Consider the following 24,172-nt stretch of genomic DNA (forward strand, 5'->3'; position numbering starts at 1 on the left):
AGTGTGTCCGAGGCACTATACTAGTGCTTGATGTAGATTATTTAATATAACTTAACTTAAATTAAGGTAAGTATTACTACCGTTCTCCATTTTACAAATGGGAAAACTGAGGCCCAGAGAGGTTAAGTAGCTTAGTTGGTACTTGGCAGTGACAAAACCAGGCAGTCTGGTTCTACTACCCACTTCTGAACCATTGTGCTCTTGTAACAAGCCATGTGTGCCCAGATTCTAACAAAGTTTCTCACATTGATAAATTGTAGCAGTGGTGTATCAAGTCAGAACATTTGGAGGGATCTGCCCCTGGTGCAGGCATAGAGAGAGTACATCAACTGTAGGAAATTTAAAAGCAATAATAAAATCAACTAAAATTTGGTCTTCTTTATTTTATCACCATGCACTGGCAATTACAAACAATGTCAGTGATAAAATATTCTTCCCGGCCAAGAGGATCATTTTTATCCCCCACCCTCCTTGATACAACACTGAATGGTTGCTAAATGAATGAATGAATGAATGAACTAGTTGATAGAATTGATGATAATGAGAATGACGAAGATGTAGCAGTTGACAGAGAACAAGCCAATTACTTCCATGACTCTCAATGAAACCAAAGCCCATCACCTAGTTCGACAAATTGAATGCCTTGCGTAATGTGGGTGAAATTGGGGGAAAACCAGCCAACCCAGATGGATGAGCCTGGCATTCCAGAAAGATGAAAACCATCCATTTTGCAAATCCAAAGGGCCTTGCATCACCCAGCAACCTGAGGGGTGGGGACAGAGAAATAGCTCACCTTGGTGCCCCACCTATGCCACTGACCAGAGCTGCAGAGATGCAAGTAGGATTCAGGAAGGAATCTGGAACCTGAATTTGTACAGACACTATTGGGCAATGACCCAAGTCTCAACAGCCCATTGCTCACCAAACTATTATTCATTCCATCAGGAAAAAGAGAAATGAAAATCATGGACATTCCTTATGAGTAAGTTCTGTTTCTTCAGCCTTTGATGATAATTTTATGGACATTTTCTCATAATAGAGAAGGGGAATTTCAATATTTCCACACTTCCACATCATTGCAGAATTCCCTAAGATTTGGGAATATCAGGGAAACCAAGGTCCAGAAAAATAAAGGATTTGTCTAAGATCCCACCTAGCTCTGTAGTCCCAATCTGGGAGACTGCTCACTTATTTGTCTACTTGTTGTCTCTTTGGCTAGATGGTGAGTTTCTGGAATATGGAGAAGCTATCTCACTCTTTTTTGCTTCCTAAGCTATCAAAGTAGCCCTTGGTTTGTGTAGTGAATAAATGATGACTTTGCCTCTTTCTGTCATGGTCTAAACTGGTGACTCTCTCTTAGCACATCTTCCTCAAGTGATTGACTCAGTTGAACAGAATGTCCTCCCCATTCATGGAAAGGACCTAAGGATCTGGGCCAGGGGACAAATCTCAAAATGTTTGGTTTCAATCAGACATGCTTCCCATAAGCTGCTCACTTTCTCCCCAAAGTTTTCTCCAATGACTTTTAACTGATCCTATCAGTGAGAAGGTCTCAATTAGGGGTTAATTGCTTTCAATACTTTTTCTTAACATCTGTTAATTTCTCTCTTCATGAGGAAAACACATGTCAGGACTTGCCAAATAGTAATGAGGAAGAGGCAGTGACATTGGAGGAGTAGTTCTCAACTGAGAAGAGATTTTTGCCCCCAGGACCAAGGGGACATTTGGCAACGTCTAGACCCCTTTTTGGCTGTCACAACTGGGGGAGGAGGATGCTACTGAATCTAGAGGGTAGAGGCCAGGGATAATCCTAAGTATCCTAAAATGCACAGGACAGCCCCCCACAGAAAAGATTATCCAGCCCAAAATGTCAATAGTGCTGAGGGCAAGAAACTCTGTGTTAGGGGCACTGGAGGTTAGAAAGAGTAAATGAAGGAAGTCACAAATTCCATGCCGGGAAAAATAATAATGATGATAATGATAATAGTAGCAACAGCAGTAAACACCTATTAGGTGACAGACACTCTTTAAATGCTTTGCTATTAAGTACTTAATAAAAGTTTCTTACACACATAGTGGGCACTTGATGGGTTGGATGAGGATATTTCAATCCTCACCCAATAGCCCTTTGAGGCAGGGACATTACTATCCCCGTTTTATTAATGAGGAAACCGAGACACCCAAAGTCACCCAGCTAGTATGTATCAGAGCTGCTATTCCCACTTCAGCTGCCTGGCTCCAAATCTGTATTCCTAACCACTCTGGTGTATTGGAAATCAGGGAAGTTTCTGTTCTGGCTTCTGGATTCATTTCTTTAGGAAAGAGACACAGTGTCATGTGCTTGTTGCTGAGTTTAGAATGCAACAAAGCAAAGCATTTGCACTTCTGTAGTTTTTGTGGAAGGAAGGCATCAGGACTGAGGACCGAACAGTGACTAATGTTTGCAGTTGGGGGGAACAAATGGCAAATCCATGAGTCCGAGATCGGTTTCTATTTCCACCATAGTGGTAATGAGGGAGGTTGTTGTCGTGGAAAGAACATTATGTCAGGAAGCAAGAAACGAAGATTCGGGGCACAGCTCTGCCACAAATATGTTGTGGGACTTTGGGCAAGTTTCTTAAGCTCTCAAGCCCGATTTTTCTTTTTGGCATTTTCCATTTTAGCTCTTCTAGTGGTTGCGTAGAGCAGGAGATAACAAACTATGGCCTAGGACACATTAACTTGCTGAGTCCAGGAGGAGGGTGGATGGCCACTCATTACTGAGGGCCGAGGCCAAGGGGCTGGGTGGTGTCTGGTCACTTATGTAACCTGTGGGCATATATGGGCACATGGGCCCATGGGACTTGCCCACCTACCAGCTCTGCTCCTCTCAGGATGAAGGTGGTTGTGGGCCCAGACCCATCCCTGGTCTACCGGCCTGATATGGATCCAGAGACAGCCAAAGACAAGGGCAGCTTCCAAAACTACACCTCCAGCCCGCTCCTGGACCGTGTCTGCGCCACCTACAAGCTCATGCATACATGGCAGACTGTGGGCTTTGTCAGGAAGAAGCACGCCCAGTTTGGGGGCTTCTCCTACAAGAAAATGACTATCTTGGAGCTGTGGACATGCTGGACAGGCTAGTGGATGAGTCGGACCCAGACGTGGACTTCCCCAACTCCTTCCATGCCTTCCAGACGGCTGAGGGCATCCGGAAGGCCCACCCTGACAAAGACTGGTTCCACCTCGTCAGGCTCCTGCATGACCTGGGGAAGGTCCTGGTTCTGGCGGGGGACCCCCAGTGCGCGGTCGTTGGAGACACCTTCCCAGTTGGCTGCCGTCCCCAGGCCTCTGTGGTTTTCCGTGACTCCACCTTCCAGGACAACCCCGACCTCCAGGATCCTCGATACAGCACAGAGCTCGGCACGTACCAACCCCATTGCGGACTCCAGAACGTACTCATTTCCTGGGGCCATGACGAGTACACGTACCAGGTGATGAAGTTCAACAAATTCTCCCTCCCCCTGGAGGTAGGCAGGGGTGAGGGGCCAAACCAAGAACCCAGCTCAGTCCAGCCCAGCCCAGCCCAGCCCAGCCCAGGCCAGTCCAGCCCCAGGCCAGTCCAGCCCAGCCCAGCCCAGCCTCCAGCATGCTGGGTGGTGTGCCTTCCTCCCACCCCTAGGCCTTCTACATGGTCCGGTTCCACTCTTTCTACCCGTGGCACACGGGGGGCGACTACCGGCAGCTGTGCAACGAGCAGGACCTGGCCACGCTGCCCTGGGTGCAGGAGTTCAACAAGTTTGACCTCTACACCAAGTGTCCCGACCTGCCGGACGTGGACAAGCTGCGGCCCTACTACCAGGGGCTCATCGACAAGTACTGTCCGGGCATCCTGAGCTGGTGACCGGCCTGCCCACCCCGCCCAGGCCTGGCCAGGTGCTCCATGGCGACAGCCACTGTCAGACACAGTGATGACCCACCCCGGCCTCCCTGGAGCACCCCACACACCCACCTACAGTCAGCACTCCCCTCCCTGGTGGCCCCTCTGTCCAGTGGCAATAGAGACCTGCAGCAGCTAAAAAAAAAAACCAAAAGACAAAAAACCAAACTATGGCCTATAGGCAAAATACAGCTGTCACCTGTTTTTGTCAATAAAGTTTTATTGAGACAGGGCAACACTCATCTTTTACATACTATCTACAGCTGCTTTTGTGCCACCATGGCAGAGCTGAGCAGTTGCAATAGAGGTTGTATGGTACACAAAGCCTACACTATTTACTCTGTAGCCTTTCACAGGAAAAGTTTGCTGAGCCCTAGTGTAGAGTTCTCTCTTTGTGGATTTTCTTTCTAAATCTATGAAGTAGGAAAATAAAAACTCACACCTGTGCTGCATACTACACTGAACTATCATGATGCTCTAATGAAATGACATATGTGGAAGTACTTTGAAAAAGTCCTAAGAAATAGATGCATCGTGGTATTAATATTAAATGATGGGATGCAATGTGACATGGTAAAAAACAAATGAGCAAAAAAGCAGCAAGGGATTTGGAATGAAGCACACTTGAGTTTGAATCCAAGTCCAACCAATTATTACTGTTGTGATTTGGGAGTAGTTATTAAATTCTTGAGTCTCAGTTTTCTTAACTGAGGATAATATTATTAAACCGAGGAGGGGGAATAAGCCATAATGGGGGTAATTATACTTAATTCCTAAGGTTGCTCGGAGTATTAAATAAAATATATTCAATGATTTATTCATTTGTTCATTGAATATGTCATATTGGTGCCCCACTGTGTACCAGGAGTGATGCTAATCACCAGATGTAAGCTGTGCTCAGACAGCCACGGTCCCTGTCATCCTGGCACACAGAGTCTAGTGGAATAGACAGACTTTGAGCAAGAAATTTCAGCACAGGAAAGTTCACTGAAAACTGGGAAGGCCATTCGAATCAAGTGGTGGCATTACTAGGACTGCTACTAACGACTGAGAATTTTTCAAAGGTACGAGAAATTATCTGGGTTCCCAGTTGTGAGGAGCCTTTGAGGGGTGGTGGAGGATTCACAAGAGTGGGAGAGCTTAACCCAGGGAAAGGAGAAGGAAAGATGGTACACAAGCACAGTGCTATATAGATCTGAGCACTGGCTAGGATATGGGGTAAGAGATGGCAAAGGGAGAGACAAGAGAATGTGAACAAGACAGGCTTAGAGGTTAAATTCTCCCTACTGAACATCATGGGACCAGGGATAACAATACACATCCACCAGGGATGCCTCCTTCTCTTGCAGAAAGTAGCCCCTATAAGCCCCTCCAAAGAAGCCCATGCAACTGCAAACACACAATACAGCATGGCACAACCACACTCATGTACACAGTGGCAGACGATGTATGCATTTTTACTAAACTGGTTCCCTTTTCTTCCTGGGAAACTAGCTACATCATATTTACCAGCCTCCCTTGTAAATAGATATATCTGTACAATGGTTCTGGCCAATGGAACAAAACCGATAGAAGTCATGTTCTCAAAGCCTATCCTAGTAAAAGCCTCCCATCTAGTTCCCAGTCTCTCACTCTCTCCTACTTTGCTGGTCAGATGCAGAAGACTCAGTGGAGGACTCCAAAGCCCTAAGAGAATGGCGGAGCCAAAAGATAGAAGAATCCTGGGTCCCTGAATGACTGCATGCAGCAGAGTTCCCTGTGATACAAACAAGAAATAAACATTGATTATATTAACATTAAACTGAGAGTTTGGGGTTGTTTTTCTCCTTCATAGCCCTAATCAATAAATACAAGTCTCTTATTTTCCCTTTATACATTTACTGCCACTGGAATGGAAGCTTCATGAAGACAAGAACTCTGTCTTCTTATTCACTCCTCTGTCTAGAACAGTCTGACATAAAGATGCTCAAAACATTTGTAGACAAAAATATTAGCAAGTCGAGGCTATATAAAAATGGCAATCAATGACCAGAGTCATTGGAAAGAAGAAATAAAAGCATACACACAAAACTGCTCTTCTGTAAACAGCAAAGTTTTGTTCAGATATCAATTTTTACCCTCACCACACTGAGTTTGCACACACCCAGGCATGGAGCACGCATAGACTCATAGTCGCACTGAGTTCTTACAGCATTCTGGTGCAGACACAGGGACACAGATGCAGCATGGCTGAATTCTTACAGCATGATGAGAACCAAAAGTGCTCATGTCCTAAACAGAATAAGGGACTTCCAGACCCCATGTTCACGTGGGACCCATCTCCGTCTCCCAATGGGACATAAGCTGGGCTCACAGAGTCAGACCAAGCTTAGGCTTTGGGCCCAGATAATCTGGGAGAATAAGAATGTTAACTCACACTTACTGAGTTCTTTGTAGCTGCCCAGCACTGTGATAACAGTGTAATATATGTCCCATCTTACTTAATTCTCTGATCAATCCTACATGGTAGGTACGTATTATTATTATCTGCATTTCACAAGTCAGCAAATTCAGGCTTAGACAGCTCAAGGCCAGTGGGGCTTCCTAGATGCTTGACCCAGGGCACATGCCTTTACCCCTTCACCACTCTGTCTTCATTTGTAAAACGGAAGCAACAACACACACCAATAAGTTTATTAGGAGGATGAAATTAACTCAGACAATGCATGTAGAATTCCCTGCAGATCACCTGGCATTTAGAAGGAGTTCAGAAATACACCACCTCCCTTCCCCTCCTTTGCCCAGGAGAACCATTTCATCCTAGTCAAGGTTCTGGGCTCTAAAATGCAGCAGCAAGCAGAGGCTGCGTCCCGAAATGACTCCACCACCAGGGCCGGCCAGTGTGCACCAAACCCTCAATAGTATTTAAACTCTGTCTGGGTACCTAATTATCTTAATTATGCAGAATTCAAAATAGCACAGTCTGTGCGCACCCCAGGAAAGGTCCCATTCACAGACATGGGCCTATTAAGCCAGAGAAAAGTATCTAATAAAAGAATTTAATGATTGCAGTACTTAGAACAGGAAAGGTGGACAGGTCATCGTTGCTGGAAGCTGGGCTCTCCCCGATGATCCCTCCTTCCCCTCTGAGCTTCTCAGGATACTTCCACCTCTGAAGTGCCGCCTCTTAGCATCAGCCTTCCAGGCTTCCAGGGCTGGGACTCTTTTCTCTCTTTATGTAGTTTAATTCTCACAATAATCGTGTGAGGCAGACGTGGTTAAGCCCATTTTACAAACAAGGGGACTGAGCCTGACAGAAGGTTGATTCTTCTGGAACAAAATTCCTAAACTCACCCTGCAGCCTGACCTGCTGGAAAACTGGTCACACTTACAGCTTAAGAGTTCATGTTTTAGGGAAAAACAGGGGCCAAAGAGAAATCCCTTAAAAGTTGGCCTGTAGAGTCCGCTCTTCCTTCCCCTCTCTCCCTCCCTTCTCTTCCCTCTTCCTCCTTCCCCTCCTTCCTAACTTCCTTTGTGCTTTACTTCTCTTCCTTTATTCTCTATTCCTCCTTTGTTTTCTCTCTTTTCTTCCCTCCTTTCCTTTTTTCTCTCTCTCTCCCTCCTTCAGTGTCTCCCTCTCTCTTCTTCAGTGTCTCTCCCTCCCCCGCCCTTCCTCAGTCTCTCTCTCTCTCTGTCTCTCTCTTCTTCAGTCTCTTTCTCTTTCTCTCTCTCTCTCCCTTCCTCGGTCTCCCTCTCTCCCCCCTCCTCAGTCTCTCTTTAGCCCTCTCATTCTCTCCATATTAATTAACTACCTACTCTTGGCCTGGTCTTATGCAACACGTTGGGATCATGAAGATCAATTAGACATTGTGTCTGTCCTCAAGAAACAAACACTCAGGTGAGGAAGGGGGACAAAAAGCAAAACAGACAACAGCAGTGGTGAGGTAAGCATTATTATGGAGGGAATCAGAGGAGCTATGGGAGTGTGGAGTAGGCTATGGAGAGGCTTTCTCTTCAAGGCAGCCCCTACATCACTGTCCAAACTGCTGTCCAAACTCAAGATGTTACCATCTGCACACATGAGGCTGTCAAGGCTTTGTCAGCCTCTGTAGGTCATTGAGTTCTCAACTTGTGCAATAAGATGCTTAAGGGCTCTCCATGAGTGAGGATATGTCATGGAATTGGACCCTTTCTCACATTCTGTCAAGTTCAAATAGGGCTGGCCATTGCTGAGAGAGTCAAACTCATTGTTAAGAGAAGAAGAAGGTAGTCTGCTGTCTGCCTGCTCTCTGTGCCAGGTAATGGTCAACAGTCAGGCAATATCAGACATCAACCAGCTAATGTCCAACATTAGCTTCAGAGCTGATCAATGCTCAGTGTCTATGAGAACAGATTAATGAACAATAAACACATAAATATTTTTCGAGCAGCTGTTATGTTTTTGCACTAGACTGGGTGGTTTCACAATCAGCAAGTGTCTCATGTAGAGGTAGTCTTGTGTAGACGGGATGAAGTATCACATTTGGAGTCAAACAGATATTGGTTCCTAATTGTGGGGTCCTGGATGAGAAACCTCAACTCTCTAAAGCGCAATGTCACATTTTTACAACGTGGATAATAATACCTACACTGCAAGACTGTTAATCAAAATGGAGACTAACTCAGCGTCTCCTCCATCAAAAAATGAGAATGTAGTAAATGATACTTATGATTTCTAAAGGTCATGACTATGAGTCATCATAATGGTTCTGGGAGACAGGTATCATCATCCTCTTTTCAGTAAAGATGCAGAGACTCACAGAGGTGAAGCCATCTACCCAAAGACATACCAATAATAAAATGGAGAGCCATAATTTGAGACACGATCCTTCCACCCAGGATATCCCATCCCATCAGGAAAGTTACTATCAGGAAATCAATGGCGAATTCACGCATCAAGTTGGTCCAGATTGTGATGGACACCACTGGGTTTGGTTTTATTAACCTGCCCAGAGCTGATAGAATCTGCGGTGTACCTGCCCCCCTTATCCCAACGTTCCCTGGGAAGTTACCAGGTAAACTGCAAATAGAGAAAGGTTCCAAATGCTTCCTGCTCTAACAGGTCCACTCTCTCTTGGGCTTGGGGAACTGACACTTCTTCTCTCCCCCGCCCCACTCCAGCCAACAACTTTGGTCATGTGGCAAGGTGTCTCCAAAGCCTTTCTTTCCTCTCAGCTTGAGAAAGCTCCAATTTGATGATTGTTCATTATCCCCCCATTTAGACAATTTTGAACACACAGTGGAACCTTTAAACAGTGTGAAGAATGTTGTCAATCTTTCTGCACGCTGCCTCTGCTAGGCATTAGGAGGTAAATTGACTGTGCAGCGGGAGGGGAATTAGGAACACAATTTCCATTAATAGTAATAGGGGAAGCCAAGTGGACCCTGACGTTTGGTCACAAGAGGGAGGCATTAGAGACACCTGTACAGAAGAGCTGGACTAAATCTGAGTCAGGATTTGGTGCCCTCCCATGAGGCCTTTCCTCACCAAGGAGAGCATCCCCAAATGCAGGGCACAATGGTGTGGGTGGAGAAGAGAACAATTATATATTGAGTACCTACTGTATGTAAAGCACTTTAATAATATTATCTCATTTCATCTTCAGAATAACACCAAGATTTGAGAATAGTCTTCATATTTTTGGATGAGAATATAGAGATAAAAACCCAAAGTCACACAGCTCCTAAGGGATGGAGACAGGATTTGAAATGTGGTCTGTCTAGCTCCGAAAGTCCCGTTGCTAATAACCACTTTACTATGAGAAGGGCTTGCTTCCTGGGTTCTTCCCAATGTCTCTCTGTTGCCCAGATTGGTCTGCTTCTCTTGGAGACAGTTGAAGAGTTATAAGTTCACTATCTTCTGTTGTAACACAAAATGAGATCTCTGCCCATTCTCATTGGATTCTCAGTTTCTGCCAGCTGGGCTCACCATCCACCTCATACCTCTGTTTTTACAAAGATATAATTCATCTGCCCTTATCCGTGCCATTCAACAGAGTACTTCTCCTGTATTACCCAGAATAGCTACTTCTCTGCTTCATGAGCAGGTATCAAAGAAATAGCAAATGAGCCACTAATCCCCCATCCCACATCCATAACAGGCATCAATAATCAATTTCCCACTGAGGAGCCACTACCAACGAATCAGATTAGGCACTTGAGGTTTAATCCATTCACCATCCCTGGCCTAAGCCAATCATAACTCCTAACTAAATGAATAAATTTATCCTTTTTGAATAACAAAATCTCTAGTTTCTTGCCTCACTTCCCAAGAGAGCAGAAAACAAAATTGGCTATATTCTAATGTGCACATTTACAATCACATGTCTTTTATTTTTCTATCCCCCACATACTCTCCCAAAGATTTCGATCCAGACAGATATCCTAGTTCTCAAACCCTAGTTCCACCACATTCGTTGAGTTATACAACGTTAGGCAAGTTGGCTTCTTCATCTATAAAACAGGCATAATAATGTCATCCCTGCAGTGTTGTTTGAAGATTAAAGGAGAAGTCATACACACAGCACCAAGCACAACGCCCAGAACAATGGACATTCCATAATGTCAACACGCTTCTCCCTTTTCCCCTCGTAACCATCAATTAATTACACTTGCCTATTTGCTCCTTATAGAAAACTGGTGCTGAATAACACTGCAAGCCTGTAAACCCAGGTGACTCTACATATTTCTCTTCCAACTTCTTGAGAAAATGCCCCAACATCTTAGGGATAGCTCCTTCTTCCTCCACTGCCACAGCCTGGCTGGTTTCCTATGTTACAGAGATTTTTCTTCCCACTCCCTCTAGCATTTAGGAAGGACAGGACTCTCAAGTCAATATGAGGATAAGCCTTTGCCAGAGGCAGAAACAATTGCTGGTGGTTTGGCAAGAAATGGCCACATCCTCAAGGGATCGCAGAAGAGGACCTTTGGCTGAGCAACAAAATTCTGCAATGGCTGGTAACCACCTTCAGCTGCATTGCACACAGGCTGAATTTCCATCTCTCCAAATCAATGTCAGTCGCAGTGTATTTATTCCTTCAGCAACAACAACAAAGGCATTGAGCCCCTACCATGGGCAAGGCATGTGCTAGCTCTACTGACCATCACTCCATGCACTTCTTCAAAATGAGCCATTTACTGAAAAAATAATAACAGCATCTGACATGGATTGAGAGCTTCCGATGTGCTAGGCACTGTGGTTTTTTGTTTTTGTTTTTTTTGTTGTTGTTTGGTTTTTTGTTGACGAGGAAGATTGTCCCTGAGCTAACATCTGTGCCCATCCTTCTCTATTTGGTTAGTGGGACATTACCACAGCATGGCTTGATGAGCAGTGTGTAGGTCCGAGCCTGGGATCCAAATCCATGAACCTGGGCCACTCAAGTGGAATGCACTAACTTAACCACTACGCCACTGGGCCAGCCTTTGGGCAATGTGGTATTTTATGTGGACCGTCTCACTCATCCTCAGAGAATCCCATGAAATGAGACTTTTATCATCATTTTACAAAAGATGAAACTGAAGATGAAACAGAAGGATGCTGAACATGCCTGTTATATAGACCTGTCTTCTGTGTGTGTGTGTGTATGAGTGTGTGTATGTGTGTTTAATTTAGTGATCTACTATAAAAGTCATAATGTTTATTGTAAAAATTTTGAGCAGAAATGGACAAAATGAAAGGTAAAATTGCCCATTTCCCTTCCTGTCCTCCCCCAATAGGATTAACACTGATATCATTTGGTGTAGATACTTATGGACATTGCCTAAGCCCAAAAGGGCAAATTAAGTATAATTCTTCATATATTACACCTCTCTTCTATTATAGTTTTTGTATTACTATCTTTAATGTTTATATTTTTAGTTTAAAAAGTCATACATGATTATTATAGAAAATGCAGAGACAGAGTCTCTTAATTGCCCATCACACTACTCGGCCCAGACCTGAACTGGGTTGGGCAAGTGCAGTATAGTGGAGGAAGACCACTGGGCTTGGAGACAAGTAGACAAGTTGATGTGAATGGAATCCCAGGTCTCTCCCTTGTTAACTGAGTAACTTGAAAAAATTCCTTAACCTCTTAGACTCTTAGTTTTCCTATCTGTAAAATGGGTTATTAATTCCTACCTCAAAGAAATACATGTGCTTAGCAAAGTGTCTGTCTTACAGGTATTAAAAATATAAATAAAAACTGTCAATTCCTTTTCCCTCCCTAAAGGCGTTATTATTTGATTATCCCTGCCCTCCACACCTTCTTTCTCCAAGAAGGCAGCCCTCCCACAGCTCAGGGCATCCTTCATGTCTCTCTTTCCTTCTTTGCCAAGCTTCCAGGGCTATTTCTCTCTCTCCACATTTTCCTCTTTCATAAATATTTGCAAAAAGTCAGGCTGCTCTGTCTCATTGTGTTTTCACGCCTTGTTTTCCCACCTTCTTAGCAGAGCTGATTTGACATAAATATTTATGTGTAAAAATATGTTTTCCCAGTCCCCAGTGTTCTCTACCCTACGTGCGGGCATGGGGAGCCTTGCGGGCACTGCTAACACGGTGCTTCCATACAGCCTGGTGGAACGCCGGGGCCGCCAACCTCATCCTGAGTCGTGGAGAGGAACAGACGCTTGGTCAGCAAACCCCTGTTAACAGGTCCCCTGGTAACAGGTCCTCGCTGATAAGCCAAAGGGCTCCAAAGCTCTCAAATGGAATTTATCTGCTTTCACTGCATTAACGTTAGACAGTCCCATGGGAGTTCCCTCAGTGGTGGGAGTAACTCTGCAATCATACTAGCTTGGCCAAAGCTAGGAAGTACATATATCTAATTGTACATCTGCACCCTTCCTTCCTTTAATTCATTCTCAGTGCTGCCTATAGACACACCTACACTAGCTGTCCCCTCCTGTGGCCAACTATAACCACACCATTTTTAAGGCCACGTTAGCTGTAGTCACCCCATTCCTACCTGTCCTCTAAGACCACACCGTCTTCATTTCTTTACATCTCTCTGTCTTCTTCTCATCCTCCCTAGAGTCCATTCTCCTCTTCTAAGGTCACTCACCATCCTTCTTCCAAAAAATGTACCTCCTGGCTATTGTTGCTATTGAAAGCAGACTCGCATGTAGCATAAATTTCATGGAATCCAGAACAGCAACAACAAAATGTCAGCCCCTTTTTAATAGTCAGTACTAATCTGATATAACTAGTCATCCAAGAACTCAGTAATAGCATGTTTGCCTTGAGCTAAGCTCAAGACCCATAGGATAGTCCTCCAGGGCTCTGATCAGGGGGAGAGCTGTTTTGGGTGCAGCCCAGTTCACCCCCAAGCCCCACTGGATCACTTTAACTAAAGGAAACAGCAAATAGGGAGACTGCTGTCCATGCCTTGTGGGAGGCTATGAAGAGAGGCAGCTTAATTATAATCAATTTAATTATGAATAATTAATGATTATTATTAATAATTATTTGATACTTATATAATATAATTATTTAATAACATATAAATAATAATAATGATTACTAATTAATGATAAACATGCACATTACATCAATAAGTGGAACCAGGATATAAACAATCTATTAAAAGAAAAAGATTCTCAGACTAGGTAAAAAAAGATCAAAATCTAGCCTTTATTTGTATGTCATAATGAAATTACATGATGAATTATTAAAAAGAGCACTGTATTCAAACCCAGAAAACCTGCGTTCTAAAATCAACAGTACCATTCGAGGCTGTGTGTCCTTGGGCGAGGCACCTCCCCTCTGCAAGCTTCCGGTTCCACAGCTGCCAGTCAAGAACCTGGCTAACTCCAGGGGAGGCTCAAATGTGGTAAGGAAGGGGCAAAGTTTTGTCAACTTCAGAATACTCAGGGCTTGCTCCTCAAAGTGTGGTCTGCAGACCAGGAGGCTATGAGGGACAGGTGATGAAGGTTGGACTCTAAGCTCAGAAAACGTGATCTAGAACCCTGGCATTCTCACTCACTAGCTGTTTGGCTGTGGGTAAGTCACCGAATTTCCCTAATCTCAATACCCTTATCTGTGAAATGAAGATGAAATGTGCTATCTGCATCATAAACTCGCTACGAAGATTAGAGGAGATATCGTAAAACGTGAGAAATGATAAAGGTGTCATAACTACAGACACAGCTGAGACTAGAAACGTAATAGGTGAATATTATTTTAAAGTTTCACCATAAGTTAGACATCTAGTTGAAATGGTCATTGTTTCAAACAAAATTTACATTACCCAACTGACCCAAGAAAAAGTAGAAAACCACAGAAGACCAAAAGCCATTTAAAAACTGAAGAAGTAGTTTTTACTGTACTTCTATTTCCATTTTTCTGCAAGTCAAACATTTTTCAAAATTTCAAAATCAAAAGTCAGGGCAAAAAATACACTCACACAAAGGCGCTATCCCCAGATTGTTTTACAGTCAAATTCTAGCAAACCTCTAAGAAATAGATAACTCTCATTTAGGCAGACTGTTCTGGAACATAGAAAAGGATAGGAAGTTACCCTAAGTCACTTTGTGACGCCAGTTTAATCTTGGTACCAAGACTGGACAAAGACTGTGAGAAATGAATCCTAACCCAACCTCCCTTATTGGACAAAGACCACACGAGAAAGCCAACCTCCATTGTAAGTGTAGATGCAAAACAGAATGAACGCACCTTAAATGCCTGCCACCTGATCAATCACTGGCTTCAATTAGGAAGATGTCATGACTTACAGATAAGGATGGTAACATGTCCTAGTATATGCTATTATTATTATTATAAAAATAATAATTTTGGGGGCTGGCCCAGTGGCACAAGCGGTTAAGTGCACGTGCTCCACTGCAGCAGCCCAGGGTTCGCCAGTTCGGATCCCGGGCACGCAACGACACACTGCTTTGCAAGCCATGCTGTGGAGGATTGGCAGATGTTAGCACAGGGCTGATCTCCTCACAAATAATAATAATAATTTTGTGTCCATCCCTCTAGCACTTTCAGCTTCTTCAAAGTGCTTTAACAAAGGAAACCACTGATATATAAAATTAAAGCTAAACATCTCTAGGGAAAGAATGCAAATCTTACAAATCTTGAAAGAAAAGTCAAACAATACAGGGGCCAGCCCGGTGGTGTAGCGGTTAAATGTGCACACTCCACTTCGGTGGCCCAGAGTTCGCAGGTTCAGATCCCGGACGCACACTGACGCACCGCTTGTCAGGCCATGCTGTGGTGGCGTCCCATATAAAGCGGAGGAAGATGGGCACGGATGTTAGCCCAGAGCCAGTCTTCCTCAGCAAAAAGAGGAGGATTGGCAACAGATGTTAGCTCAGGGCTGATCTTCCTCAAAAAAAAAAAAAAAAACAATACAAAATAAACACCACCAACAAAAGTGAAATCAGTCTACAGGCCTGAGACACACACACACACACACACACACACACACACACACACCTCAGAGCTTACTAATTAAATTGAAGGTGAGACTTGCTGGAGCAGGAGGGATAATGGGGAGGTGTATGTGTGAGTGAATATCCACATTTTTCAAACTTTTTCACAATAAAGAATTAAAAGATTCCACTTAAATTTTATTGTTAAAAAATGAAGAAAAAGAATTAAATGTACTGGTTAAAAATATAAAGATGACCAGCAGAAGCACTTTAAAAATGACTATAGAAATCATAGAAATAGCAGGAAGGGAGGAAAAACTGAGGCCAAAAAAAGATCTAAATCAGTGGTGCTCGTTAGAACACCTGGGGAAGGTTTTAAAAATGCTGATGCCTAAGCCCCATGCCACAGCAAATAAATCCGAATCTCAGGTGGGAGCCAGAGGTTGGAATTCATTAAGTTCTGTTTGTGATTCCAGTGTGTGGCTGACGCTGGGAAGCTCCAACCTACAGCAAAAGATACAGGCAGGAAAGGAAAGAAAACAGCAAGGATGTGCAAAGAACGAGAACATTACCAAAAAATGAAGACAGAATTAATACTAAATGTGCACCTTACATCATTAAGTGGAAATATGATAAAACAATCTACTAAAGGAAAAAGACTCTCAGACTGGGTTTAAAAATCAAAATCGCACCTTCGTTTGCATGTCACAATAAATTGCATGATGAGTTATTTAAAAAGGTGATGTATTCTAAGTCAGAAAACCTGAGCTCTAAAATCAAAGATATCATTTGAGGGCGTGTGACCTTGGCCAAGACACCTCCTTTCTGCAGGCTTCTGGTTTTACAGCTGAGGACCTGGCTATCCAGGGGAGACTCAAATGTGGTAAGGAATGGGCAAAAGTGCTGCCAACTTCAGAATACTCAGGTCTTACTCCTCAAATGTGGTCCACAGATCAGCAGCATTGGCATCTTCTAAGAGCTTGTAAGAAATGCACAATCTGTGGACCCACCCCAGATCCACTGAATCAGAAACTGCATTTTAACAAGATACCCCAGATGACCCGTGTATCCCTTAATGCGTGAGAAGCACCACTCCAGGTAGCTATGTGACCTTCCCAAGAGTAAGGACGACAGGAATTATTGCCTGCTCTTGCTGTCTCATGCCCCTGGTGTGTGATTCCCTCTACTGAAATGCCCTCCCCCTTCCTTGTCTGGCTGACTCCTTGATCTCTGGGGCACTCAGATAAGCTCCAGAAACACCCACACACATACCTCCCTGCTGAGTTACCTGCCCTTCCTGTGTTCCTTCTGTCACAACGTTCACCTACTATATTGTGTCATTGTTGGTTGACGTGTCACCTCCCAGCAATAGACTGTGAACTGTTTAAGGGCATTTCAGTAAGCACCTACAATGTGCAAAGGTTCTGGCATAACCAGAACTTAGCGCAGAAACCACCCGTACCAGTTTCCTGTGGCTGCTGTAACAAATTACCACGAACCTGGTTTAAAAACAACAGAAATTTATTCTCTTGCAGTTCTGAAGGCCAGAAGTCTGAAATCAAGGTGATGGCAGGGCCATGCTTGGGAGGATCTGTTCCTTGCTTCTTCTGGCTTCAGGTGGCTCCAGGATCTCCACCTCCGTGGTCACACTGCCTCCTCTGTGTGTCTCTTACGAGGACACTTGCCACTGGATTTAGGGCACGTAGATAATCCAGGATGACCTCATCTGAAGAACCTTAACTTTATTACATCTGCAAAGACCCTTTTTTCCAAATAAATTCATATTCACAGGTTCTGAGGATTAGGACTTCGCTATATCTTCGTGAGGGCTACTGTTCAGCTCACAGCACTATCTCAAAATAGGTATCCCAAAAAGTCTGCTGTATGAATGCTACCCACTTTACAGATGCAGAACCCGAAGCTGAGAGTGTTTAAAAACAAATAAACAACAACAAAGTCTTCCTAGTATCACACAACTGAAATAGCTTTGGGACAAATACATACGTCTGTCTCCTGGGTCTTTGATCCTAAGATACACAAGAGCCCTAACCTATATTAAGTGCAATGCGTTTATTGCACACACTAAGTGCCAGTAGTTGTGTTAGGCACTATACATCTATGAAATCTCTTTGTCCAACAACAAAGGTAGACACTATTGTCACCATTTTTCAGATAGGGAAACTGAGATTCAGCTCAGGTAAGAAACATGTCCAAAATCTCATAGGTGACAGCCAGCATCAAAGTCAGGATTTGAACACAGAGCCATCTGGCTCCATTCACACACACAGCAAATATTTACTGAGTAGTGCCTAGCACGTGCCAGGACTGACTGGGTTCAAGATGAACTCTTTTCCAGATGCTTTTCTAAGCATAGGCTCAGAGAGGTCAGTGTCTAGCTGCAACGCCAGTGCTCTGCTCACTGCTCCACACTGCCTGGCTCTCAAACACCACCTGTACTCCACCTTCTCAAAGCACTTTTCACATCTGAAACGTCGGCTCCTTCCTGAGCCCTTTAGCAACGTCACTCTGCCATACCATAAACCGTGTTGCTCTGACACGCTCCCTCATAGCCAAGGACCATTAGAGCCAGGAACATCTTGGGAAGATCCTGTGAATGAGAAGCCGAGGACTTGACATCTTCATATTGTCCAACACACACACACACACACACACACACACACACACGCACACGCCTAATGCCCCATGCCAAGTAGGCTCCACCATTAGTTCTCTGCCAACCTAACAAGTGTTTTAGAGTACCCAGGGACCAGCTGGCATGTATGTTTAAGTGAAAGGTGGATACAAAATAAGATCAGATAGATGAGTAAGCACAGTCCCAGGATCAAGGAACTTACAGTACACTGGAACATTCAACCCATGGACAACACTACAGATATAATCTCAACTATAAGGCAAGGCAGAGAATAAAAATTTGTCTTGGAAATCCTAGAGTTATCCATGCAGGAAGCGGTATTTGAACGTGCCTTAAAAGGCTGCTTAGATTTCCACAAGCAGAGTTGAGGAAGGAGTGTTGGTCGTCAAAGGGGAGGGTGTTTCTGAGGAAGAAAGTAAGAGGATTTTGTTCATAAGAATGTCAGCACTGGAAGGAACTGCAAGTAGCGTTAGTTTAGGGTTTGCAAATGCAGGAGCATCCAGGTAGGGTTATTGATCCATTGGTATAAACCAGTATGACAGATTTATCAGTTATTCATGGCCAAATTTAGACTGATTGGGCCATTACAAGTTTTTATTATCTGGTGCCTGGGGCATATGGATTGTTAAATATTTTGAGTATCACCCCTGCTACATGAATGAGGCAAGAAAAATGAGTGAGTGGGTGAAATAGAACAGGTGTAAAATAGCTAGACAGCCAGCCAGAAAGATGATAACTAGGTAGATACATAGATGATGATGATAATGATGATGATGATGGAGGAGGAGGAGATAGAGGAGAAGGAAGATAGATAGATAGATAGATAGATAGATAGATAGATAGATAGATAGACAGATGATAGATAGATAGATAGATAGATAGATAGATAGATAGATAGATAGATGATAGATAGACAGACATGATAATAGATAGATAGATAGATGGATAGATAGATAGATAGATAGAAAGAAAGAACAGCTGACTGGCTGGACGATGGATGGAATGGATGGATGGATGGATGGAGGGATGGATGGAGGGATGGATGAATGGATGGATGGAAGGAAGGAAGGATGGAGCTAGGTGTAACACCTAGCTAGATAGCAATGCATATAAAGCCTTCAATATTATGACTTCGCTAATTGCTAAATCTCCATGCTATGGCAACAACAGTCATTTATTTCTAGGAATATTTTAACCAAAACAGGTAATCTCCAAAATTTTTCCAGGCACAATTCCAGGCTTACAGCAGGTAAGTATTTGCTGAATGAGTGAATGAATGAATGAATGAGTGAGTGACCCCTGCTAGGTAGTTAACAGCAGAGGCTACATTGACTGGGAATCAGATTAAACGTCATCTTGACTATGGCCACAAAACCCTTTCCTCTCCATACTGGCACTGGCCTTTTTCCAGTTTCCACTGTGTTCACCCTTCCTCCTCCATGGGTTCCAAGAACACAGCCCAAGAATGCAAACAAATGAGCCAGTAATTTTCAGGACATTAACAATTCCTTGGCTGGGTCCCCACAGCAACTGAATATTACGCATATTAACTCTGATCTCGCTGCCCAAATTCCTTTGTATTAGATGTAATAATAAGCCTCTCAGGCAAGACAATTTTCCCAGGGCTTCAACGTCTATTCCTGTCCACTGGGTGACACCTACAAGTCCTCATGAAAGCACCCAATGAATTCAGAGATGCTGCACCAAGCAAAGACGACCATCGTCCACGCTGTGTGATAGGAAGTTTGGATTAGGTAACCTCCAGGCTTGATCAGGACGGGCACTGCCTGGAAAAAAAAGATCTCTCTAACTCTACCCTAACCCTAACCCTAACTCAACAGGCTGTGAAGCCCTCTTACCCAAACACACAGTAGATGCTGTATTATTGGTCCCTTGGGAACCACCACCATCACTACAACTACTGAAAACACTTTTGGTTTAGACCTGAAAATCAGGAAGAGGTGTTCACATCTGTTGCTCTTACCATCAGGAAGCTGAGACGGGATAAAGGTGAAAACAGACCCTGGTTCCAAGAGGCGCAGGGTTTGGTTGAGGGAAAATGTCAACCTCACACACTACTTGGCCTTCACAAAGGCAAGCTGGAGCCGTGACCCAGGGTGCCCTTTAGTGGTCCCTGAAAGGCACCACTGAGAGTCTCCTCCCAACGCGGAAATCATTGGGAAATGTCCAGATGAGAGACGGAGCCACAACCAACTCAGACCCACAAACCAGAACAAGTCATTTGCTAAGCCTCAATCGATCCTAAATTTGCTTAAAAACAACCAAACAAACAAAAAAAACTGCAAACTCACAGTTTTCAATGAGAGTTACAATTTAGAATCACCTGTGTTCGTTTGCCCAGGACTGACGCCAGAGATACCAACTCGGTACGCGCGGGGTGTGGCCCTAGGGTACATATTTTGAAAATGTTCCTCTGGAGATTCTAAGTCATAACCTGGAAAAGTCCCATAAACTTAATATATTTCTAAGGTATGCCTCATGAATGAAAACCGAAACCTTTCCTTTCCTTCCTCCCTTCCTCCTTCCTTCAATTCAACAAATATGCATTGAATAGATCTTGTTAACCAGAACATCAGATTGCTTTCCAAACCTAGCAAAAAGTTTTATTTGGCAGATGATTCAAGTAAGCCCTCAAGACTTTCTCTGTCCAGTCACGGGGCAATCATAGACCACTCCCCCCAAAACCCTTTGCCTTTTTGTTTTTTAATGGTGTGACCATCTGGACTTAAGGTGGAGAGGGCTCTGGGGTTATTTTTAGAAGACAAATGGAAAAGAGCAAGGGCCCTTAAATCAGACAGACCTGGTTTTGAATCTCAGATCCATTTCTTATCTCTGTGTCTCTAGGCAAGTTTCCTAACCTCTCTGGGCTTCAGTTCCTAAATCTGCAAATACAAGATAAAATGGACCTCCATGATATCAGCCTGGACAGATGATAACTGAAGACCAGATGGCCCCTCACCTAGCCAGGGACGATCACACTTTCCCTGCTTCACATGCAACCTATTTACAGAATCAAAATCTTTGGGGTAAAGCAATAATGAATTGCCTGGGTTTACTTGGAATAGACCAAGATTCAATTTTGCCCACCTGGTAAAATAAAGCCTCAAAATAGAAAATTACTGGGGCCGGCCCTGTGGTGTAGTGGTTAAGTTCGGCATGCTCTGCTTCGGTGGCCCAGGTTCACAGGTTCAGATCCTGGGCGCAGACCTACACCACTCATCAGCCATGCTGTGATGGCGACCCACATAGAAAATAGAAGAAGACTGGCACAGATGTTAGCTCAGGGACAATCTTCCTCATCAAAAAAAAAAAAAAAAAGAAAGAAAGAAAAAGAAAATTACCCTAGTAATGAAACAAATTTAAAAATAATAGTAGTTAATGTTTACTATGGTCTTTCTATGTATCCATCGCTACGCTAAGTGTTTTACCTAGATTATCTCAGTTAATCCTCAAAACAGGGAGGTATTATTTTCAGTCCCATTTTACAAAGGAGGAAACCAAGGCACAGAGAAGTTAAATAAATTACCCAACGATCTTCCACAACCAGGGTTTGAACTCAGGCAGCCTGATGCCCGAGATCACCTTCTTAACAAGCAAGGAAGGCACACTTCTTACACCCTTGAGCTTGCAGGCTGAGCTACAGTGAAATCTTGGGAACTCAGTTTTTAACTTTTTTAAATCACCTTCAGTCCCGTTAAGGGAGGACCTGTTACCACCAAAGAGCCCAGTACCATTGGCATCTGTTCAATTTAAAAGGATCTCTTGTCTCTCGGACATAGAAAGGTTCAATTCAGTACCGTCTGTTTGAGACTAAATTCCCCAGGTTTCCACGGGATGAACGAGGCCACGTGTGGCTCTCTGATCATGGGTTCTCTCTTATCACAGCTCCTTGGCTGGCTGACTGGCCTCACTGACCCGTCACACCACCAGGAGACCGTCTCCTAGTCTCCAGCAGCCTTTGATTCTTGCCAAAGTTTCAGGTCTCCCCTCTCTGTGCTTTTGGATGTTGAAATAGACCCAAGCAGTAGCTGAGGCTGAAAAGGGACTGATTCTCAAACACGACTGATTCCTCCCAGAGAAATAGGAGCAAACATCGCACGCTATTCATACCAGCTACTGAGGTTCACCTTTCTAGCACAACATTCATCTTTTTTGTCTGTTGCATGAAAAGCTCTTTTCAGCAGGGAAACATTGCAGCTGCTTTTACAGGACCGTACCGGTCTCATCTAGAGAAAAAGCTGAGTTCAGACAGCCATAGCTGTCTTTGTGTTTCCTCTTCCTCCGGGTTGGCTGGGGCAGGCAGGGCAGGCATGAAGGAGCGACTGGGGGGTGGAACTGCTCCAGCAAATGGCAGGGACGTGGAAAGTCCTGCAAATTTCTTTGCAAACTCAGCGCAGTCACATGTGGAGAGCATCTGGGGTGACAAAGGATTCTCAGACACCACCCTTTTGATGTGGCCAGGAGGATATCTCAACGGGGCTTAAAAACTAAGCCATTAGTTTCTTGAAAACTTCAATAATAATCTTACGATATGACCCAACAATTCCACTCCTAGATATCTACCTAAGACGAATGAAAACTTACATCCACATAGACTTGGATGACAATGTTTATAGCAGCATTATACATAACATCCCCCAAATGGAAAGAGCCTGGATGTCCACCAATGGATGAATGGAGTCGTCTCTGCATATAATGGAATATTATTCAGCAATAAAAAGAAATGAAGTACTGATACCTGCTACAACACGGATGAACCTCAAAAACAGTATGCTAAGTGGAAGAAGGCAGACACACAAGACCACATATTATACGATTCCATTGATATGAAATAGCCAGAATAGGCAAATTTATAGAAACAGAAAATAGATTAGTGGTTGTCTGGGGCTAGGAATGGCAACAAGAACAAGGATTTCACAGGGTGATGAAATCTTCTAAAACTGGATAGTGGTAATAGTTGCACAACTCATTAAATTTACTAAAAATCCCTAAATTGTACACTTAAAATGTGTGGATATTATGCTATGTAAATTATACCTCCACAAGGTTGGGTTTTTTAAAACTCATAAAACATTCAGATTTTTTTAAATTACTGAACGATGTGTGTATCAGACACCTTGTGAAGTTGCCACCATCACCCCATCCCTGAGCATAAGGAGATACTCGGTAGGGAAGGAGGCCAGCGTCGAGTTACCCCAGAAGGCTGGAAATGGGATATGGGTGTCTGATGCCCACAATACTTGGTATCTCAATAAATAAATAAATAAAATAATGATTTGATTTTTAGAATCCTGAAAAGCTCATAAATATCAAATGACCCTGGAGCCAAGAGATCCAGGTCAAAATGGCTACCCTGAATCATCGTGTACCTCTCACAGGTCTGGAGACAGCAGTCTCATCTGTCCCATTTCACAGGATGCTGATCAGACCACCCTGGGAGGTTTTAGCCAGCTCAAGACACTACATTTTAGGAGGACCCAAGTTTGTATGCGACTTGCTTAAAAAAAAAAAGGAAAAGATTGGCTCAGATTCAAGATTTCCCCAGCGGTAGAAGCAATCTACTCTACCCCAATCTGCTTTCTAGTTCCTATGCTGATTTTTTTCCCAGAGGTTAGTAAACACGCCCTCCCATGTGTCTTGAATTTAAGGTGGACTTCCTTATCAACTTTCCTGGCCCACCCTCCTTTAATAGCACCTCTTCCCTGACTCCCTGTCCTCCCACTAAATTTGTTCTGTCCTTAGCTCTGATCACCACCTAAAATATTACATACTCACCGCCTGTGAGAAATGCCCTTTAAGATGTCCGGGACTCTCTCTTTATCACCAGCCAAATCCCAAGTGCCTAGTGCACTGCTTGGCCTGTGACGGTGCTCTATGAATACCTGTTGAATGAATGAGTGAAGTGAATGAACTTAGGATACTATAGTTGACAAGTTCATTAAAAAGATGAAATCAAATCAACTTTCATCTCCAGGACTCACCACATGTAGGGCTTGTGCTATACCCTGGTTTTTGTGCTACCAAAAACCAGACTGGACCCTACTCATGCCCTCTCCCTAGTCTGGTCTTTGGTGACTCAAGATTAAGGACTAGACTGTGTGCCTCAAACTCATTGCCACCATCTTCGTTCATCCCCATTCAGTCTCCCAAATAATCTACCGGAATTTGGTTTCACCATCTACCATTTATTCTCCAACCCGATA

General features: G+C 43.7%; 2 protein-coding genes across 2 annotated transcripts in view; one reads left to right on the forward strand and one right to left on the reverse strand.

Moving 5' to 3' along the window:
- The window catches only part of SHISA9 (shisa family member 9), a 271,671-nt gene that overhangs the window by 83,039 nt on the left and 164,460 nt on the right, over positions 1-24,172 (reverse strand). The gene's annotated exons all lie outside the window — the stretch shown is intronic.
- Positions 2,863-3,883, forward strand: LOC131422635 (inositol oxygenase-like). Its single transcript, XM_058570028.1, is given in 3 exon segments — positions 2,863-3,097; positions 3,100-3,509; positions 3,662-3,883. Coding segments are annotated over 3 exon segments (855 nt in total). The 5' UTR covers positions 2,863-2,874.

This window comes from Diceros bicornis, chromosome 26 (assembly GCF_020826845.1).
Source record: "Diceros bicornis minor isolate mBicDic1 chromosome 26, mDicBic1.mat.cur, whole genome shotgun sequence".
In the NCBI taxonomy this organism is placed as follows: domain Eukaryota; kingdom Metazoa; phylum Chordata; class Mammalia; order Perissodactyla; family Rhinocerotidae; genus Diceros; species Diceros bicornis.